The 16,135-nt window shown below is 36.3% G+C and overlaps 1 protein-coding gene across 8 annotated transcripts in view; it reads right to left on the bottom strand.

The window, feature by feature from the left end:
• Window positions 1-16,135, bottom strand: part of MMS22L (MMS22 like, DNA repair protein) — a 126,076-nt gene that overhangs the window by 109,720 nt on the left and 221 nt on the right. For 5 of the 8 annotated variants that reach the window (XM_055535431.1, XM_055535433.1, XM_055535432.1 and 2 more), the window contains exons 2-8: window positions 15,406-15,582; window positions 14,238-14,363; window positions 10,709-10,758; window positions 5,043-5,130; window positions 4,770-4,947; window positions 2,279-2,369; window positions 561-691 (exon numbers count right to left, since the gene is read on the bottom strand). In XM_055535431.1, the coding sequence (XP_055391406.1) occupies window positions 561-691; window positions 2,279-2,369; window positions 4,770-4,947; window positions 5,043-5,130; window positions 10,709-10,758; window positions 14,238-14,363; window positions 15,406-15,569 (828 nt within the window). In that variant the 5' untranslated portion in view covers window positions 15,570-15,582. Of the gene's footprint in view, window positions 1-560; window positions 692-2,278; window positions 2,370-4,769; window positions 4,948-5,042; window positions 5,131-9,874; window positions 10,011-10,708; window positions 10,759-14,237; window positions 14,364-15,405; window positions 15,583-15,968; window positions 15,992-16,135 lie in introns of those variants that run through there. The other 3 variants (XM_055535427.1, XM_055535430.1, XM_055535428.1) reach the window with 3 other exon arrangements.

Raw genomic sequence — 16,135 nt, 5'->3', positions numbered from 1 at the left:
TAAAAATCCCAATTTCCCATAGGTAACAGTTATGCTTGTAACCTGAAGTTCTGACAGTCAACAGACTTCCACTGACTGAAAATACATGTACACCATAGCACTTTTAAAGCACTGCTTTAAGCACTACGATAAGTAATTTAGTAAAAACACATAATGTCCCCCAATTCTAGACCTTTTATGAAAACAAGCAAACAAAACCACTCTTTAAATGTGTCAACTAACTTTAGCTAAGTACTCATTTATTTTGTTATATAACAATAGATTATTAAAGGGCTGGTCTCTACTTGAAGAGAAATTTCCAATCATAAACATTGTTTTATTTACTTGACCAATAGAAAAGTGTTTAAAAAAAAAAGCTCTAAGACACTAATTCTAGCCTGTTTTAAATGTTTAACTCAAATTCTTTTCCCAACCAACTCCTAAATAAAAGTAAATATAAAATTAGAAGAATTAACAAATAAATCATTTTAGGTTAAATTCTTATAGAACAAACCATACTCATTAAGTCCTGACTATTGTCATTAAATACCAAAAATGCAAATAAACTCTTAAGGCATTACCTTGTCATACCTGTTGAGGGACAGGTTTATTAAATCACAAAGAAGATTTTCACAATGTTCTTCAAATAAGCTGACATTGGTTAAATTGTCACCTGCCAGATTCATAAACTGATGACTATATACAACTTGTTCTAAAAATGAAATAAATTCTGTTTAAAACTACAGCAGTACTAATTCAGAAGGAAGAAAGCGACTGTACACCTTTAAATTAACATAACACAACTACAACAGAAACAGTTAAAAGAAATTTTTTTCTGCAAATAAAAGTTAAATGTGAAAACAATTGCTTTCTTATATGAGCAGTGATGTTTCAATCCTCCCAAGTACTGTTTAATAGATTTTCTTTCCTTAATATGGCCATCTAAAGAGCAACAATGCAACAAAAGAAAAAAATATATAAGAAGGTAAATACTAGAAAATCTTTACCTATATTTCTAACCAATAATGCCTTTAAAACATTCTTCTTTTAACAAATACTGATAAACTAACCATGTGTGATTGTTTTTTGGCATGAAATAGGACCAACCAAGGTAACAGATAGCAAAATTTGTACCTGTGTCAGAGTAAGTTCACCTAACTATGCTTTAAAAAAATATTATTTGAAGTAGAGTCGACATGAGAGAGGAAATGACATTTGTGTATATGATTCTATGTTCATATGTATCCATGTTAAGTGCTCACATATACACACATATACGTATATGTATATGTATTTTTGCATTAATTCATTTGAAAAATGGGTACTGAGGTACAGAATGTCTTTATAACCCAAATAATTAATAATTTACAACTAGATAATATTTATAAAGAACAAGACCAAGAATAAATAGGCAACATGTGAAATAAAATTTTACCATCCATAATATATACAAACTACTTTAAATTAAAGAAGAACAGGAAAGAGTGAAACAAAAAATAAAGCAATATATGCCTTGCAAAATATAATGAACAAATTAATAAAGCAAATATAAAGACAATAAAATTAAAGATGCTCAACTTCACTGATAATCAGGAAATTGCAAAACAGATTCAATATCATTTTTCACATATAAGTTGGCAAAAAATAGAAATAATAATAGCTACTACTGGCAAGAGTATGAGGCAAAGATATGCTCATGGTTAAGTGTATAAAATTGGGGAAACTTACTATACAACACCAGAGCAGCATATACAATATTAGAAGTGCAATATGCTACTTCAATTCCAAAAATCTATTGTACAAAATAGCTTGTACAAGTATTCAAAGATGTATATACACACAAGGATGCTCAGTGAAATGTAATTTGTAATATTAAACAGAAATAACAAATATTAAAAAAGAGTTGGCTAAAATTATGATAGGTCCATAAGATCTATAACAAATGAATCAAGTAAAACTGTATGTACTAACATGAACAGGTCTCTAAAAGCACTATTAAATAATACCCTCCACAGAACAATATGACACCACTTGTGGTTAGAAACAAAAACAAAAATTCTACCTATATATGTTTCTATATATGTATACTAACAATAAGTACGGATGGATGGATAAATGGACCATTCTTTCCAGTAGTTATCTCTAGAAAAAAGAAGTTAAGACCTTCACTTTCTAGTTTCATTACTGTTTGACTGAAAATAATAATAACTAGAAAGCACTTACTTGTATAATCTTAAAAAACAATTTAAACATGTTTAGATTCAAAAAAAGGACATAAATCAGAAATCTATAAACTTACTCAATTTTTCACCAAGCATGTGAAGAATTTCCAGCACCAGCCAATGGATATCTAGGTGGAGATGTAGTAAATGCCATGATGGTGGGTAAAGCTGTGAATGATATTATCAACTGTGACTGAAAATTCATAATACTTTATTAGGTATTTTATAGCATGTCACAATAATCTTCCCTAAGCACAAGTTAAACTACCACTATTCAAAAGTGCAAGGGAAACTTCTGTCTTGTTTGTTAAGAGGCTTTTTTTCACTAGAGATATTTAAGAGTAGGATATAGGATATACTCTTAACTGATGTTGAAGACAGACCCACCTCGGGGCTGCTTAATAGAACAGACTTGCATAGTAAAGGTAGCTACCAACCAAGAGATATTCTACTACAGCTGCAAACCAGTAAATGAATTTTTTTAAAACATCATTTTCATGATTTTATTTTAGACTTTAGCCAGGAAATATGGTTTTAAATGTAATGAATACCTAGGAACGTCCATAAAATATTTTAAGGAGAACTTTTAAATCATTTAAGACACTACTGTCATGTCCATAAAGAAACTAAAGTTAAAAGTGGTGAAGAAATTTACCCAATTCATTCCTTAGGATTCAAACCTAATTCTATTCCATTCAAAAGTCAGTGCTCTTTACTGTGCTGTGCAGGTTATCAATAAATTTTCTCCAATCAACATTTTGATTCACTAAAATACAATGATTCGTGCTTTTTTATTAAGACATCTAAGAATGATGGAGAGGGATCTTGCCTTATCAAACATACAAACAAAACAAAACACTAGTAAAACAACATTGGCTCAGGAATAGATAATAAACTGCAAACATAGAAAGAGAAGAGTGGACACATTCAAATCAGCGGGCAAAGTGTAGGTCATTCAGTAAGAGTCAGGATGATTAACTTATTCATTTGCAAGATACTAGATTTCCTACTTCAAGGTATATTTTTTAAAAGATGAATTAGAGATAAATGTTAAAAAGTATGTATTTTCAAGAGCATAGGAACTGTATTAAAGAAAAAAATTGATAAATATAATTTTACAGAAAAAAATGATGTATCTAGCAAGTCAGCTTAACTGTTGAAAAAGATAAATGAAAATATTTGTACTACCTAATACCAAGAAATAATATTACTAATTTTAAAAAGTCCCTTAAAAAGCATAAAAGACAGATGTTAAACTAAGAATACCAATTAAAGCATTTTCTTGCATATGAGAAAGGCAAAACATAAGAAATACGTAAAGTCTTGAAAGATGCTATTTCATGATTTTTTGGTTTTGCTGATGTTTCAGAATGGTATTTCAGTGTATGAGTTTTTTGTTTATGTGCTGGTGATTCCATTCAAAGTAACCTATATTTTCAACAAGTCTGTCTAATTAAAAGCCTATGAAAGGTAAAACTTATTTGAGGACCCTTGCATGGATCTTTTAATTTCTGCTTCTAGATAAATTATTTTTATTTTTCTTAAGCATTCAATGGATATTCAGAAAATAAAAGCCAGTCCAATTTACAGAGACTAAAAAGGAAAATCACCCTTCTTAAAATCCATCCATGAATCTTTATTAATTGACATGATTAAAAACAATTACCTAATTGGTTTCTATGGATTAGATATATTCACCTGTGAAAACAGCTGGAACTCTATTTACTTGTATTATCACATATATTGATCCCTGAAAAGTTGGATTTTTAATTGTTAAATTTCATAGAAATATAAACACTTTATTGTACGTTATGTATTTTGGCAAAGACTCATTCCTAAAAGCTGAAGGAATTGGTGAAGTCAAAGAGAATAGACAGAACTCAGGAAATCCCATGGGGAATTATAATCTGTCACTCACAGAGGCTCACATTTTCCTATGGAGAATTTGTTCAATACATCCACAGGATGGGTCATGCTAACAATACAATTTTTTAAAAAGCCAAAATTCAGAGAGAATAATTATCACAGACAGAAAAAAAATGGCAGGCATGGTCAAAACATTCATATTCTGAAAATATCTCAAAAGCCAGAAAACATAACAATGTGTTTTGAAAGCCTAACTTTTTAAAGGTGATGATCTTAAATCTTCCGATAAAATAAAATAGGGTTTGCCCATACCTTGATCAATGGGAAAGAGTATATGAATTTTAGAACATAAAAGGTTATTTTATTTGCTTTGAAACTTTCAAGCATTTGCACTGTTACAAATTACAATAGCTATCAGTGATTCAACATAAATGATTTCTAAGCACTTAATGCACTTTACTTTATTCAATTCTCCCAATAACTCCAGGAAGCTAAACCAATTACACAGATGAGAAGACTGAAGCAAGAGGTGCTATTTGCCCAATGGCACATAATTAATAGAAGGAGGAGCCAGTATTTCAACTCATGCAGTCTGGTCCAAGAACTACACCCTTGACTAATTTCCCTCATTCTTGAATGAATATTACCTGTGAGAAGAAAACAAAAACTGATACTTCAAAAATTAAATGTAACAAATCAAACCTTAGTCTGGTTTTGATTTACAAATGCTCCTGTATTCGTAGTGGGAAGTTCTGATAGGTGTCCTATATACAAGAGTAACCCATGGAGCTCATCAACCAACACTGAGGGAAGCTGTGCCTCCAAAGTCTCGTAGGGATGGACAGGAACATGACTTTCAGCATTGCGTACTTGCAGGGACCTAAAACATGATGAGATCCAAAAGGTAATTAGAGTCTGGATAAATGTGCATTCAGAAATTCATGTATTATTCGTATTACTCATCTGACAGCCTACCTGAAGATGAAAACTTTAACATAATGAAGAAATGTTACGCAGAGCTGCCTAATATTGTGTGCTTTGCAATGCAGCGTTGATATCTTCCCTAAAACCAAAATAGGTAACGTTAATCATGGTTTAAAGAATCAGTGATCAGTGACAAAAAAATTCTATAAGCTGTATAAGCAGAAATTCTCTATCTTTTCATTTGTTTCAACTGATTCTCACTATCCCCCTGCCCTCCCCCCACAAAAAAACTGCTCTTAAGGTCACCAGTGAAACCAATGTTGTCCAATCTAATGGACACACCTGTCTTCAGTTAACTTGCCCTTACAGAAGTATTCCCTACACCTGGTTCATTGATACCATATGCTGCCAGTCTTCCTTCCTCCTCACTTTCCTATAATTCTCATGTTTTCTCCGCTTTTGTTTTCTGGCTGACTCATTTTTCCCTAGAGTGGTTATGAGTGTTTTGCACATAGTAACCACCCAGATAATTTTTGCTGATGTAAATACTGAAGTAAGGGAAAGATGGCATGGGTTCAGGCTTAATGAAAAACAGGAATAAGTGATAGGCAGCCTTACAAGTCATTATGAGTTTTGATTTCATTCTAATACAGTAGATGACCTTTCACTGGGTTCTGATTTAGGAGGAACAGGAATTGATATACATTTAAAGCAGATTTTGTACTCAAGATTATAGAAGGGCTAAGGAGGATGTGTTAAGAACCCTGTGGCCGTAATTAAAGAGATCACAGGAAAGTGGATAGGTTTAAAGTATATTTTGATCATAAATCTACTGGGGGTTTGATGGATTAGATATGAGTTTAAAGGAAATGAAAGAATCAAAAATGACTTATAGGCAACAGCACCAGGTAATAAGTGGAGAAAACATGGGCAGCATGAGCTGGTTTTGGAGGACATCATGGACGTACTTGGATTGAGCAATCCAAGGACAGATGTCAGGCAGTTTGACATGCAAAGCCTGGAATGCGAAGGAGACTGGAATGTTTCAACTTTTGGTGTTGTTACTATTTAGAAATAAAGTAACTGATGAGATGGTACATGTAGGAAAAGATGTACAGAGAGAAGACTCCAGGAGCCTGATTATTAGCAATAGATCTGAGGAGGAAGGGGCTTCCCTGATAGTTCAGTTGCTAAAGAACCCGCCTGCAATGCAGGAGACTGTGGTTCAATTCCTGCGTCAGGAAGATCCACTGGAGAAGGGACAGGCTACCCACTCCAGTATTCCTGGGCTTTCCTTGTGGCTCAGCTGGTAAAGAATCCTCCTGCAATGCTGGAGACCTGGGTTTGATCTCTGGGTTGGGAAGATCCCCTGGAGAAAGGAAAGGCTACTCACTCCAGTATTCTGGCCTGGAGAATTCCAAGGCTGCTGCTGCTGCTAAGTTGCTTTAGTCATGTCCAACTCTGTGCGATCTCTGTGAGATCCCCCATCCCTGGGATTCTCCAGGCAAGAATACTGGAGTGGGTTGCCATTTCCTTCTTTAATGTATGAAAGCGAAAAGTCAAAGTTAAGTCACTCAGTCATGTCCAACTCTTAGCGACCCCATGGACTGCAGCCCACCAGGCTCCTCAGTCTATGGGATTTTCCAGACAAGAGTTATGGAGTGGGTTGTCAATGCCCTCTCTGACTTTACAGTCCATGGGGTCGCAAAGAGTCGGACACGACTAAGCGACTTTCACTTTCAAGGAGCTGAAATAAAAGAGGCAGGAAAAGGAGGAAAAACAAACAAAGCCCCTTACTATAGGTAACGGATTATTATTCATATTAAACATAAAGAAAAACTTAATTTAAAATTTGTATTCAAATGAGCAAACATGGATACCATTTTGGCAAAACCAATACGAATATAAGTGTAAACATACTGTGCACGTATCTACCTATCAACAAGTGCAATGCACGTCTACAGCTTAATTTTACTTTGCTTACAAAAGTCATAATAATTCCCCAGTGTCACAATTCTCAGCCCAAAAAGGCGGTACTCTTATTAAAAAAACAACTGCTATGAACTGCTGCATCTAGCCAAAATGGAGTAAAGGAAATCATACTTACTCATCTCTCATCTTCAACTTAAAAAAAAAAAAAAAATCCATAAAACAAGAGTTTTCAGGCATTGGACAAAGGCAACACAAGACTCCTAATCCAGAGAGGAGATGAGTTCCAAGACTATACCAGCTTCCCACTAGAGACAGTTTCCAGACTGCAGCACAGGGGCAAAGAATTCAGAGCCCAGATCACTGATTTGAGAAAACACGAGATCTGAGTTTAAGGATCTAAATTTGCAGGGCAAAAGTACCAAAGAAGAAAAAAATGGCTACACAAAAAAGAACCTGGAGATGTGCAGAGGGTCCCTTTTGAGTCTTTGACTAAGTACTGATCTGCAGGCCAGAGAAAAATACCAGAAAACAACTCCCTACAAAGCTTATGAAGATCAAGGAACAGTTTAAGTTCCCACCAGCAAGAATTTAAAAAAAGTAATAAATCAGAAAAAAGCCTCAGAAGTCTTACTAGAGCTGAATTAACATTAGACTAAAGGCTACTTTTTAAAAGTCCTAACAAAATTTACAAGCTTCAAAAAGATCCAATGGATTACAAGTACTCAACAATGAGCCAGAACAAAATTCAACAGTAGTTTTAGGAATACAAGAAAATTCAGAAAGCAGCAATGTAAAAGCTACAAAGTCCATCACACAAGAAAAAATTACTAAATGTTCAAAAAAGCAGAAGAATATATCCTAAAACTATGAGGAAAAAGTCAATACAAACAAACCCGGAAATGACAATGATGAAAGAATCTGTAGTTAAAGTTAAAAACAGCAGCTGTAGATATATTCCATATGTTAAAGACAGATTAAAAAAATATGAGAACAGAAATGGAAAATATAAAATCCAGATGAAATGTCTAGAGACAAAAAAATACAGTACCAAAAAAGGAGTAACATTAACAGCTATATTTAATACCAGGTAGTCTATGGGGTCGCAGAGTCGGACACGACTGCAGTGACTTAGCAGCAGCAGCAGTAAAAAAATAAAATAAAATAAAAAATAACATTATATTATGTATACTATTCTGCCTCAACAGGAAAGCAATCCTTGGAGTATAATCAACGGGAGAACAAGAACCATGTGCACATCAGTAACTGACCCTAAGGGCTTTCTGGAGAGGGTTGAGGGGCAAGGGTTTCCAGGAGTTTACTAACAAACCCCAGGTACAGCTTGCATGGGAGGGGTAAGCCGATGTGTGTGTGCTGTGTGCTCAGTCGTGTCCAACTCTTTGCAATCTCATGGACTGTAGCCCACCAGGTTCATCTGTCCATGGAATTTTCCAGGCAAGAACAGTGGAGCGGGTTGCCATTTCCTACTTCAAAGGATCTTCCCAAGCCAAGGATCGAACCTGTGTCTCTTGAATTGGCGGATTCCTTACCACTGCACCACCTGGGAAGCCCAAGCTGACGTAGGGATAGTCTTCAATACTGCTAACCTGCCCAATAAATCCGGACAAGGCAATGGCACCCCACTCCAGTACTCCTGCCTGGAAAATCCCATGGACGGAGGAGCCTGGTAGGCTGCAGTCCATGGGTTCACTGAGGATCGGACACGACTGAGCGACTTCACTTTCACTTTTCACTTTCATGCATTGGAGAAGGAAATGGCAACCCACTCCAGTGTTCTTGCCTGGAGAATCCCAGGGACGGGGGAGCCTGGTGGGCTGCCGTCTATGGGGTCACACAGAGTCAGACACGACTGAAGCGACTTAGCAGCAGCAGCAGCAGCCCAATAAATCTGTCATTGTTTTTTTTTTTTTTTTTTAAGCAACTAAAGGAGCCAAAATGTCAGTGTAACAAGTAACCATTTCAACAAATGGCCCACTGTAGTGATTTTAGGTCCAGAACAGCTTTTCAAGGAATAATCCTGCATAATAAATGCCTTCCACAAACCCAATTTAATTAAGTCATTCTATATAGTAAAGGTATTTTCGCTGTTTCCCCTACAGTCTTGTAGAGGCTCTCCAGGGGTTTAAAAGTAAAATTGTCACTTTTTGGCACTGCTTACAAAGACACCTATAATTGCCTCCCTTCCAAAAATTAATTCCTAACATAGTCCAACGACATAATCACCACTTACTCCCTTTTCTCCCAGCTTTTATGTTTTTACACACGTCAAATGTCTTTGTCACAAAGTTGTCTCATACCTGAACTAAGCCTATCCCCAACACTTGTCCACAAGCTTTTGCCTGGCTAAGTCCTCCTCATCCTTGAAGCCCCAGATCTGGTATCATCCAGTGATGAGCATATAAACAGATAAACCCCTCGGTTCCTGTAGCAACTTGCACATGTCTTTATCATTACACTTTTCCATTTGCCATGCCAATTATGCTTGTTTATCTGTTTTACTCAACTGCAAACTCTTCAGTAGCATAATTTTCCTCTTTGATTCATCAGCACCTTGCACATGAAGGAGGGACTTGGGTAGCAACAGAACAAGAATAGTCAGTATTTACTGAGGACCAACTGAGAAAACAGAACAGCCCTGGCAGCAGACAACAGTTAAGGCCATGAAGTTTCCTAATGAAATTAAACAGTCATACATTATCAAAAATAATCACACAAAGTCACTCCATGATTTTGGTGAAACAAGAAAAAACAACAAACTGCCTCAGTAATTATGTTTGACACAGAAACAGGGCACTACACAACTACACGGAAACAAGGTCCAAGAACAGAATATCCCCCTCTTCCAACTAAGATGACTATCGCTTCATCACTAACTAGAACCTACCCTTGCCTCCTCCTTTTTGTTCCACCTTCTAAAAAAAATTTAAAATTACCATACGCTGTCACCAAGTTGCTCCAGCTTCTGAGCAGCATCAAATCCAGAATAAAGCCTCTTAAACTCGACCCAAAATTAGTCTGCGCAAGCGCATACCCTACACAAACCCCTCCCTAATTCCACTTGCTGAGAGGCCCCAACTGTTCCTCATGATGCGTTTCTCTCCCTTGCCTCCTAAGCTAATAAAACTTTTTTGACCAAAGGTGTATTTTGCGTGATCTGTGGTTGCTGGGCATAACAAAAGATCCTAAGCTAAGCACCTAACATGCATTATGCCATTTAGTCCTCACGAACACTCAGTGAGGTGGGAACCTTTTGTGAGGCCTGCAATTTGCTAGGGCTGGAACCCAGGCTGACCACACAGTCATGATTCTGAAGACTATACTGAACTGAAACTGTTCAAAGGAGAGGTAGCTAGCCTGTACTGAAACACACTGCCCTTCAACTCCCTTCACTACCTTAACTATACCAATTACCCCACAATAAAAACAAAAACGGGAAGCACCAAAGGAAAACAAGAAGCTGGCATGAGGTCTGGCACTTTACATTTCCACCACACTCCCCACCCCCAAAGCAAGTTACTAACTCACTTCAGAGATGTTTGGCCTTAAATCAATTTTACTTGCAGATTTGGAAAAATACCATAAATTTCATACAGGAGCAAAATTTAAGTGTCATACTTTTTCTGAACACTAAATATAACTGTCTCCTGAACTTCTGAACTAACACTTCCTTCAAGTTATGATGATATCCAATGACACATGATAGACCCATGTACAAGTCACGGAAAGAGAGCCATTTCTTTTTGTCTTTAAAAACACTTAAAACTTACCAAAATCACAGCTGGCCTGTAATAAGGTTTCCAAGTTGTATAGCTGTTGCCTAATTTAAAAAACGTAGGGTAAGAATTAGTTTTTGAACAGTTTAAAGTATGTAACAATTAGTTATAGATAGTGTTTCCAAATCTTTTACACAGCTTCAATGCCTCTCATTCCTGAATAATGTTTGATGTTTCATGAATGTTTATTAGCATCACCTTCAGGTAGTAAACACTTTGAGAGAAGATAAAACATGCCTATGTCTGTCCTCCCATAAACAACTAAGAGATACATTTATCTCAAAAATTAAATATAGATTTCAACATCAAGAAGATACTGTTTATATCTCTAAGAAGTTTAAGATAGTTACATTAAACATCCTAGGTTAACAGTAACATAAGGAAATGTTAAACTGTGTCATATAATTACACAATAGGAGTTCTGAAAAGGAATAGAATATGTAACGTAGACTAATCAGGGAAAATTTTAATTTATGATGTTCCACCTTAATTTCTCACAATAATCTTCTCTTGCCATTCTCTTCCTAGTTGCGTTTTTTAACTCCCTAAAGACAGAGCCATATTTATAACCTATGACCTGGATAAGACTAAACTCATTCTTTAATGTTTAAGATAATACAGAATCACTCAGACTGTTTTCCCAACAAAACATGTAACATGGCACAGGTTCCATGGGATCAGGGTGAGAGGAGAAATCACTCAACCTTTCTATTTTCATTTAAATGTATCAGGTATACATTCTTTTTTAATTATGTAAGTTTCAAGTATACAGCACTGTAATTCCACGTCTATGTACACTACCACATGATCACCATCACAAGTCTAATCACTCTCCATCACCATACAGTTGACTCGATTCACCTTTTTCACCGACATCCTCAACTCCTTCCCTTCTGGTAACCACTAACTGGTTTTCTGTATCTGAGTTTGTTTTATTGTTTGTTCATTTGCTTTATTTAGATTCCATGTGAAGTCATACAGTATTTGTCACTCTCTGACTTATTTCACTATGTATAATACCCTTGAGGTCCATCCATGTTGCTGCAAATGGCAGGATTCCATTCGTTATTAAGTCTGAATGATATTCCATTGTGTATATACATGTATGTATATATAATTTTTAAAATGTATATATATATGTGTATACATAAATACAGTTAAAATTTCTTCATCCATTCATCCATCGAACAACGCATAGGTTGTTTCTATATCTTCATATCCTGACTACTAAAAATAATGCTATAATGAACACAGGAGATGAATCTATCTTTTCAAATTAGTGTTTCTATGTCCTTTGGATAAATAGCCAGAAGTGGAATAGCTAGGTCATAGGGTAGTTCTATCTTAATTTTTTAAAACCTCCATACAGTTTTCCATAGTGGCTGCAGCGATTTACATTCTCACCAACAGGGCACAAGGGTTCCCTTTTCTCCATATCTTCTTCATTTTGTTCTTTCTTTTCTTTTTGATAACAGTCAGATGTGACGTGACATCATTTCCTTAAGTCATGTTGAACATCCTTTCATGTGCCTGTTGGCTGTCTCTAACTATTCTTTAGAAAAATATCTATTCAGATTCTCTGCTCATTTTTTTCAGATTTTTTTGTTGTTGTTGAGCTAAATGAATACTAACCCCTTATATTAACCAAATATATGACTCGCAAAGAGTCGGACATGACTGAGCAACTGAACTGTCTGACTGATGACTTGCAAATGCCTTCTCCCCTCCAGTAGGTTGCCTTTTCACTTTGATGATTGTTTGCTGTGCGTAGTTTTTTAGCTTGATGTAGTCACATTTATTTATTTTTTGCTTGTTTCCCTTGCCTTTGGAGTCAAAGCCAGAAAAACATTGCTAAGACTGATGTCAGTGAGATCACTGCCTTTATTTTCTTCTAGATATTTTATTCTTTCAGGTCTTATATTCAAGCTTTTAATCCAGTTTGAGTTAATTTTTGTGTATAAGATGGTGGCCTGGTTTCAGTCTTTTACCTGTGATTGTCTAATTTTCCCAACAGCATTTATTGAAGAGACTGCCCTTTCTTTAATGTATGTTCTTTGCTCCTTTGCCAGTAATTAACTGTCTCTATTTAGGTGTAGATTTATTTCTGTTATCTCAATTCTGTTCCATTCATCTATATGTCTGTTTTTATGCCAATAACATGATATTTGTTTACTATACCTTGGTAATATAGTTTGAAATCAGAACATGTGATGACTCCAGCTTTGTTCTTCTTTCTCAGGATTGTTTTGGCTATTTGGGATCTTTTGTGCTTTCAGGTAAACTTTAGAATTACCATGTATACATTCTTAATGTATTTTGAGACAATATTTGCCTTTGATAAGTAACTCCAAATCTCAAATCTGAATTATGGACTGGGTTTTAAGTAATAATGAATCATTTCAATTTAATTAATTGTGATAATGAGTAATGTTTATTTTTTTTTTAAGTTCATATTTTTAAGAGATATATACCAAAGTATTTAACGGTGAAATGGCATGATACCTGGAATCTGCTTTAAAAGTATTTAAGCCAAAGGTAGAGGGAAAGGGACAGAAGGAAATGTGATAAATCATGATGTTTATCATAACTGAGGGAAGGTATGTGAGGGTTCTCTATACTATTCTCTCTATATTTGAGTATGTTTAAAATTTTCATTAACATTTTTTAATGTTGTCCAGATTAATTAATCATATTTCTGTTACACAGTCTGAAAAGTCTGAGTTCATTCTCTAAAGATTACTGAAAAATCATGTCTATTAAGCAGCCCTAATGCTAGGAAAGACTGAGGACAGGAGAAGGGGGGTGACAAAGGATGAAGTGGTTGAATAGGATCATCGACTCAATAGACACGAGTTTGAGCAAACTACAGGACATAGAGAAGGACAGGGAGGCCTGGTGTGCTGCAGTCCACAGGGTTACAAACAGTCAGACAGGACTGAGCGACTAAACAACAAAAAGCAACAAAAGTATTTTATTTTTCGTCCAAAGTTATGGTATACTTCAAAGCCTTAAATATTTGTTTTCAATAAATGATGTCAAATATGTGTGTGTGTGTTCAGTCATGTCCAACTCTTTGTGACCCTATGTACTGTGGCCCACCAGGCTCCTCTGTCCGTGAGATTTCCCAGGCAAGGATACTGGAGTGGGTTGCCATTTCCTCCTCCAGGGGATCTTCCAGACCCAAGGATTGAACCCATGTCTCCTGCGTCTCCTACATTGCAGGCAGATTCTTTACTACTGAGCCACTGCAGAAGCCCAATGTCAAATACAACAGAATAAAAATTCTGCAAAACCACTAAAAGAATAAACTCATTAAAACCATTACTCCATCAAGCATTACTGCTTAAGCACTGTTACTGATAAGATAACCAGGTGAGCAGCAATCAAAATCCTATAGGTGTTTTTGTAATGTTAGTATTAGAAACCACCCAGAAATGTAACTTAAAACTGAATAGCAAAAAAAACCAAAAAACTGAACAGCATATTCACTCAATGGCAGTTTTTTAAAAAATACAAAACATACCTGAATAGATGAAAGAGAACTCTAGATGAATTCACTAACGCTGTTTCAGTAACCCACTCAATGCCAAATATTTCCACTGTATCCTCTTCAAAATTCGTTGGTAAAGGATCAAGATTCAAAATTACTCTGAAATAAAAATTCTGATTCAATTTCACAAAATGTATGCTATATCTCATACTATAGCAGGAGTTTCTGGCATTGTATGAATCCGTATTACCCATGACATGTCAACAATAATGTTAAACGTCAGGTAATGCCTTGGTACCTTGTATCTCACTAATACTATAAATGAACTATATTAAGAATTCAACCCTATATTATGATTTTTTAAAAAGAAAAGTGTAACTAAAGAGCACTATAACTTGAGGGAAAAAGGTGGAACATACTTTGCATAGGGAACATACTTTCACCTGCATTCAACAGTGGTCTTCAGTTGTAGAGTTTCACCCTTTGAGGGGACATTTAATTTTTAAAACAGTTAAAGTTACTCTGAGCCATGTCTAAAGAAGGGCATAATCAAGTCGAATAACATCTTTTAAGGTCTGAAAGAAGGTACAATTGTAAAAATCAACAAAAATGGTTTCTGTTCTGAATAAAACTGCCTCAGCAGGTATTTCCAAAATATTTCAATAACAGGAGTTTTACTTAAATATGAATATACAACTGTTCAAGACAAGAGACTGGAAGGATAATATTTCTGTGAATTTACACAATCTAGAGCACTTACTCGAAAGTTAAAAAAAAAAAAAAAGCTTAAAACAAAGCCCTATAAGACTTCTGTACGTGTAAATATACAGAATTAGAAGACTCTGGAGCAACAAAAAAAATGTGCCACTTCAAAAAGCCCAGATAGTTTATAATTCACTTTAAGTAAAAGGTAAAACTAGTGTCCGGCTCCCTACTCCAAAGCTGAGGCAGCGGTGAGGTGAGAGAACAGCAGGTAGCAAGGAAATTATCCTTCCAAAAATCTTTCAGGTGTGTGCATGCTCTAACAAGAAACCAACAGAACTATTAGCTTGCATCCGTATGGTAATTCGAGCCGATTTACAAAAACAGTGCCGGATGAACATTAAAGTTTAATTGACTGAAGTCTTAATTAAATAACATACCTAAACAGACTCCTGAACTCTAAATAGGGAAAAACAGTTTCCGATTTTTTTTAACCTACCGCTTAAGAGCTCCACTGGAAAGGTAGGACTCTCCAGAAAAATGTTTTCCTCCTCCTCTGTTGTCAAAATCACAAGAAAAGCAAGGGGGATTGCACCATTCTGTCTCCAGTTCCAGTTCCAAGCTGTCGGTCAGAAACGTGGACGCAGGGGGACAGTTATCCATTGTTTACCATTTCCTGAAATTTTTGGAGTTCATTAATGACTATCAGTAAGGGCTCCAAAGAAGTTATGATGTGATTCCTGGAGGTGGGGAGGGCCGAGAAATTTGGGGTGACCTCAAAAAAGTTCCCCAAACGCCCCCCACCCCAGCACACAGGAAAAAAACGAGAAGCGAAATAAATCCTCAATAAATATATACCCCCCACCCCAACCCGCCACTGCCCACCGACTCCCCTAGATCAAGGCTGTCAGAATTTAGACTGTGCCCCGGACTGGCTGTGGCAGGAACTTAAAAATCCCCTCTACGTCAGACCCTGCAGCCCAGTACAGGGTGAAGTGGGGGAGAACAAAAAAAAAATGTTGGCAGGACAGATTCAGCCTCAAGCCCAGAGCTCGACTAGACCTGCGACCTCCGCTAAGTTACTACACCGCACTGAGCCAGTCTCCCCGCAGTGTCGGAACTGCAAGCTCCCCGGCCGACTCCAGGCGTGGATCCAGAGGGCCCAGAGCAAATCGCCGCTCTCCCGGCCTGGGCAAGTCCCGCCAGGTCCGCACAAGGCAGCGATCTGT

The sequence above is a fragment of the Bubalus kerabau genome, chromosome 9 (genome assembly GCF_029407905.1).
Source record: "Bubalus kerabau isolate K-KA32 ecotype Philippines breed swamp buffalo chromosome 9, PCC_UOA_SB_1v2, whole genome shotgun sequence".
NCBI classification, from domain to species: Eukaryota; Metazoa; Chordata; class Mammalia; order Artiodactyla; family Bovidae; genus Bubalus; species Bubalus kerabau.
This window is presented reverse-complemented; position numbering and strand designations above follow the sequence as displayed.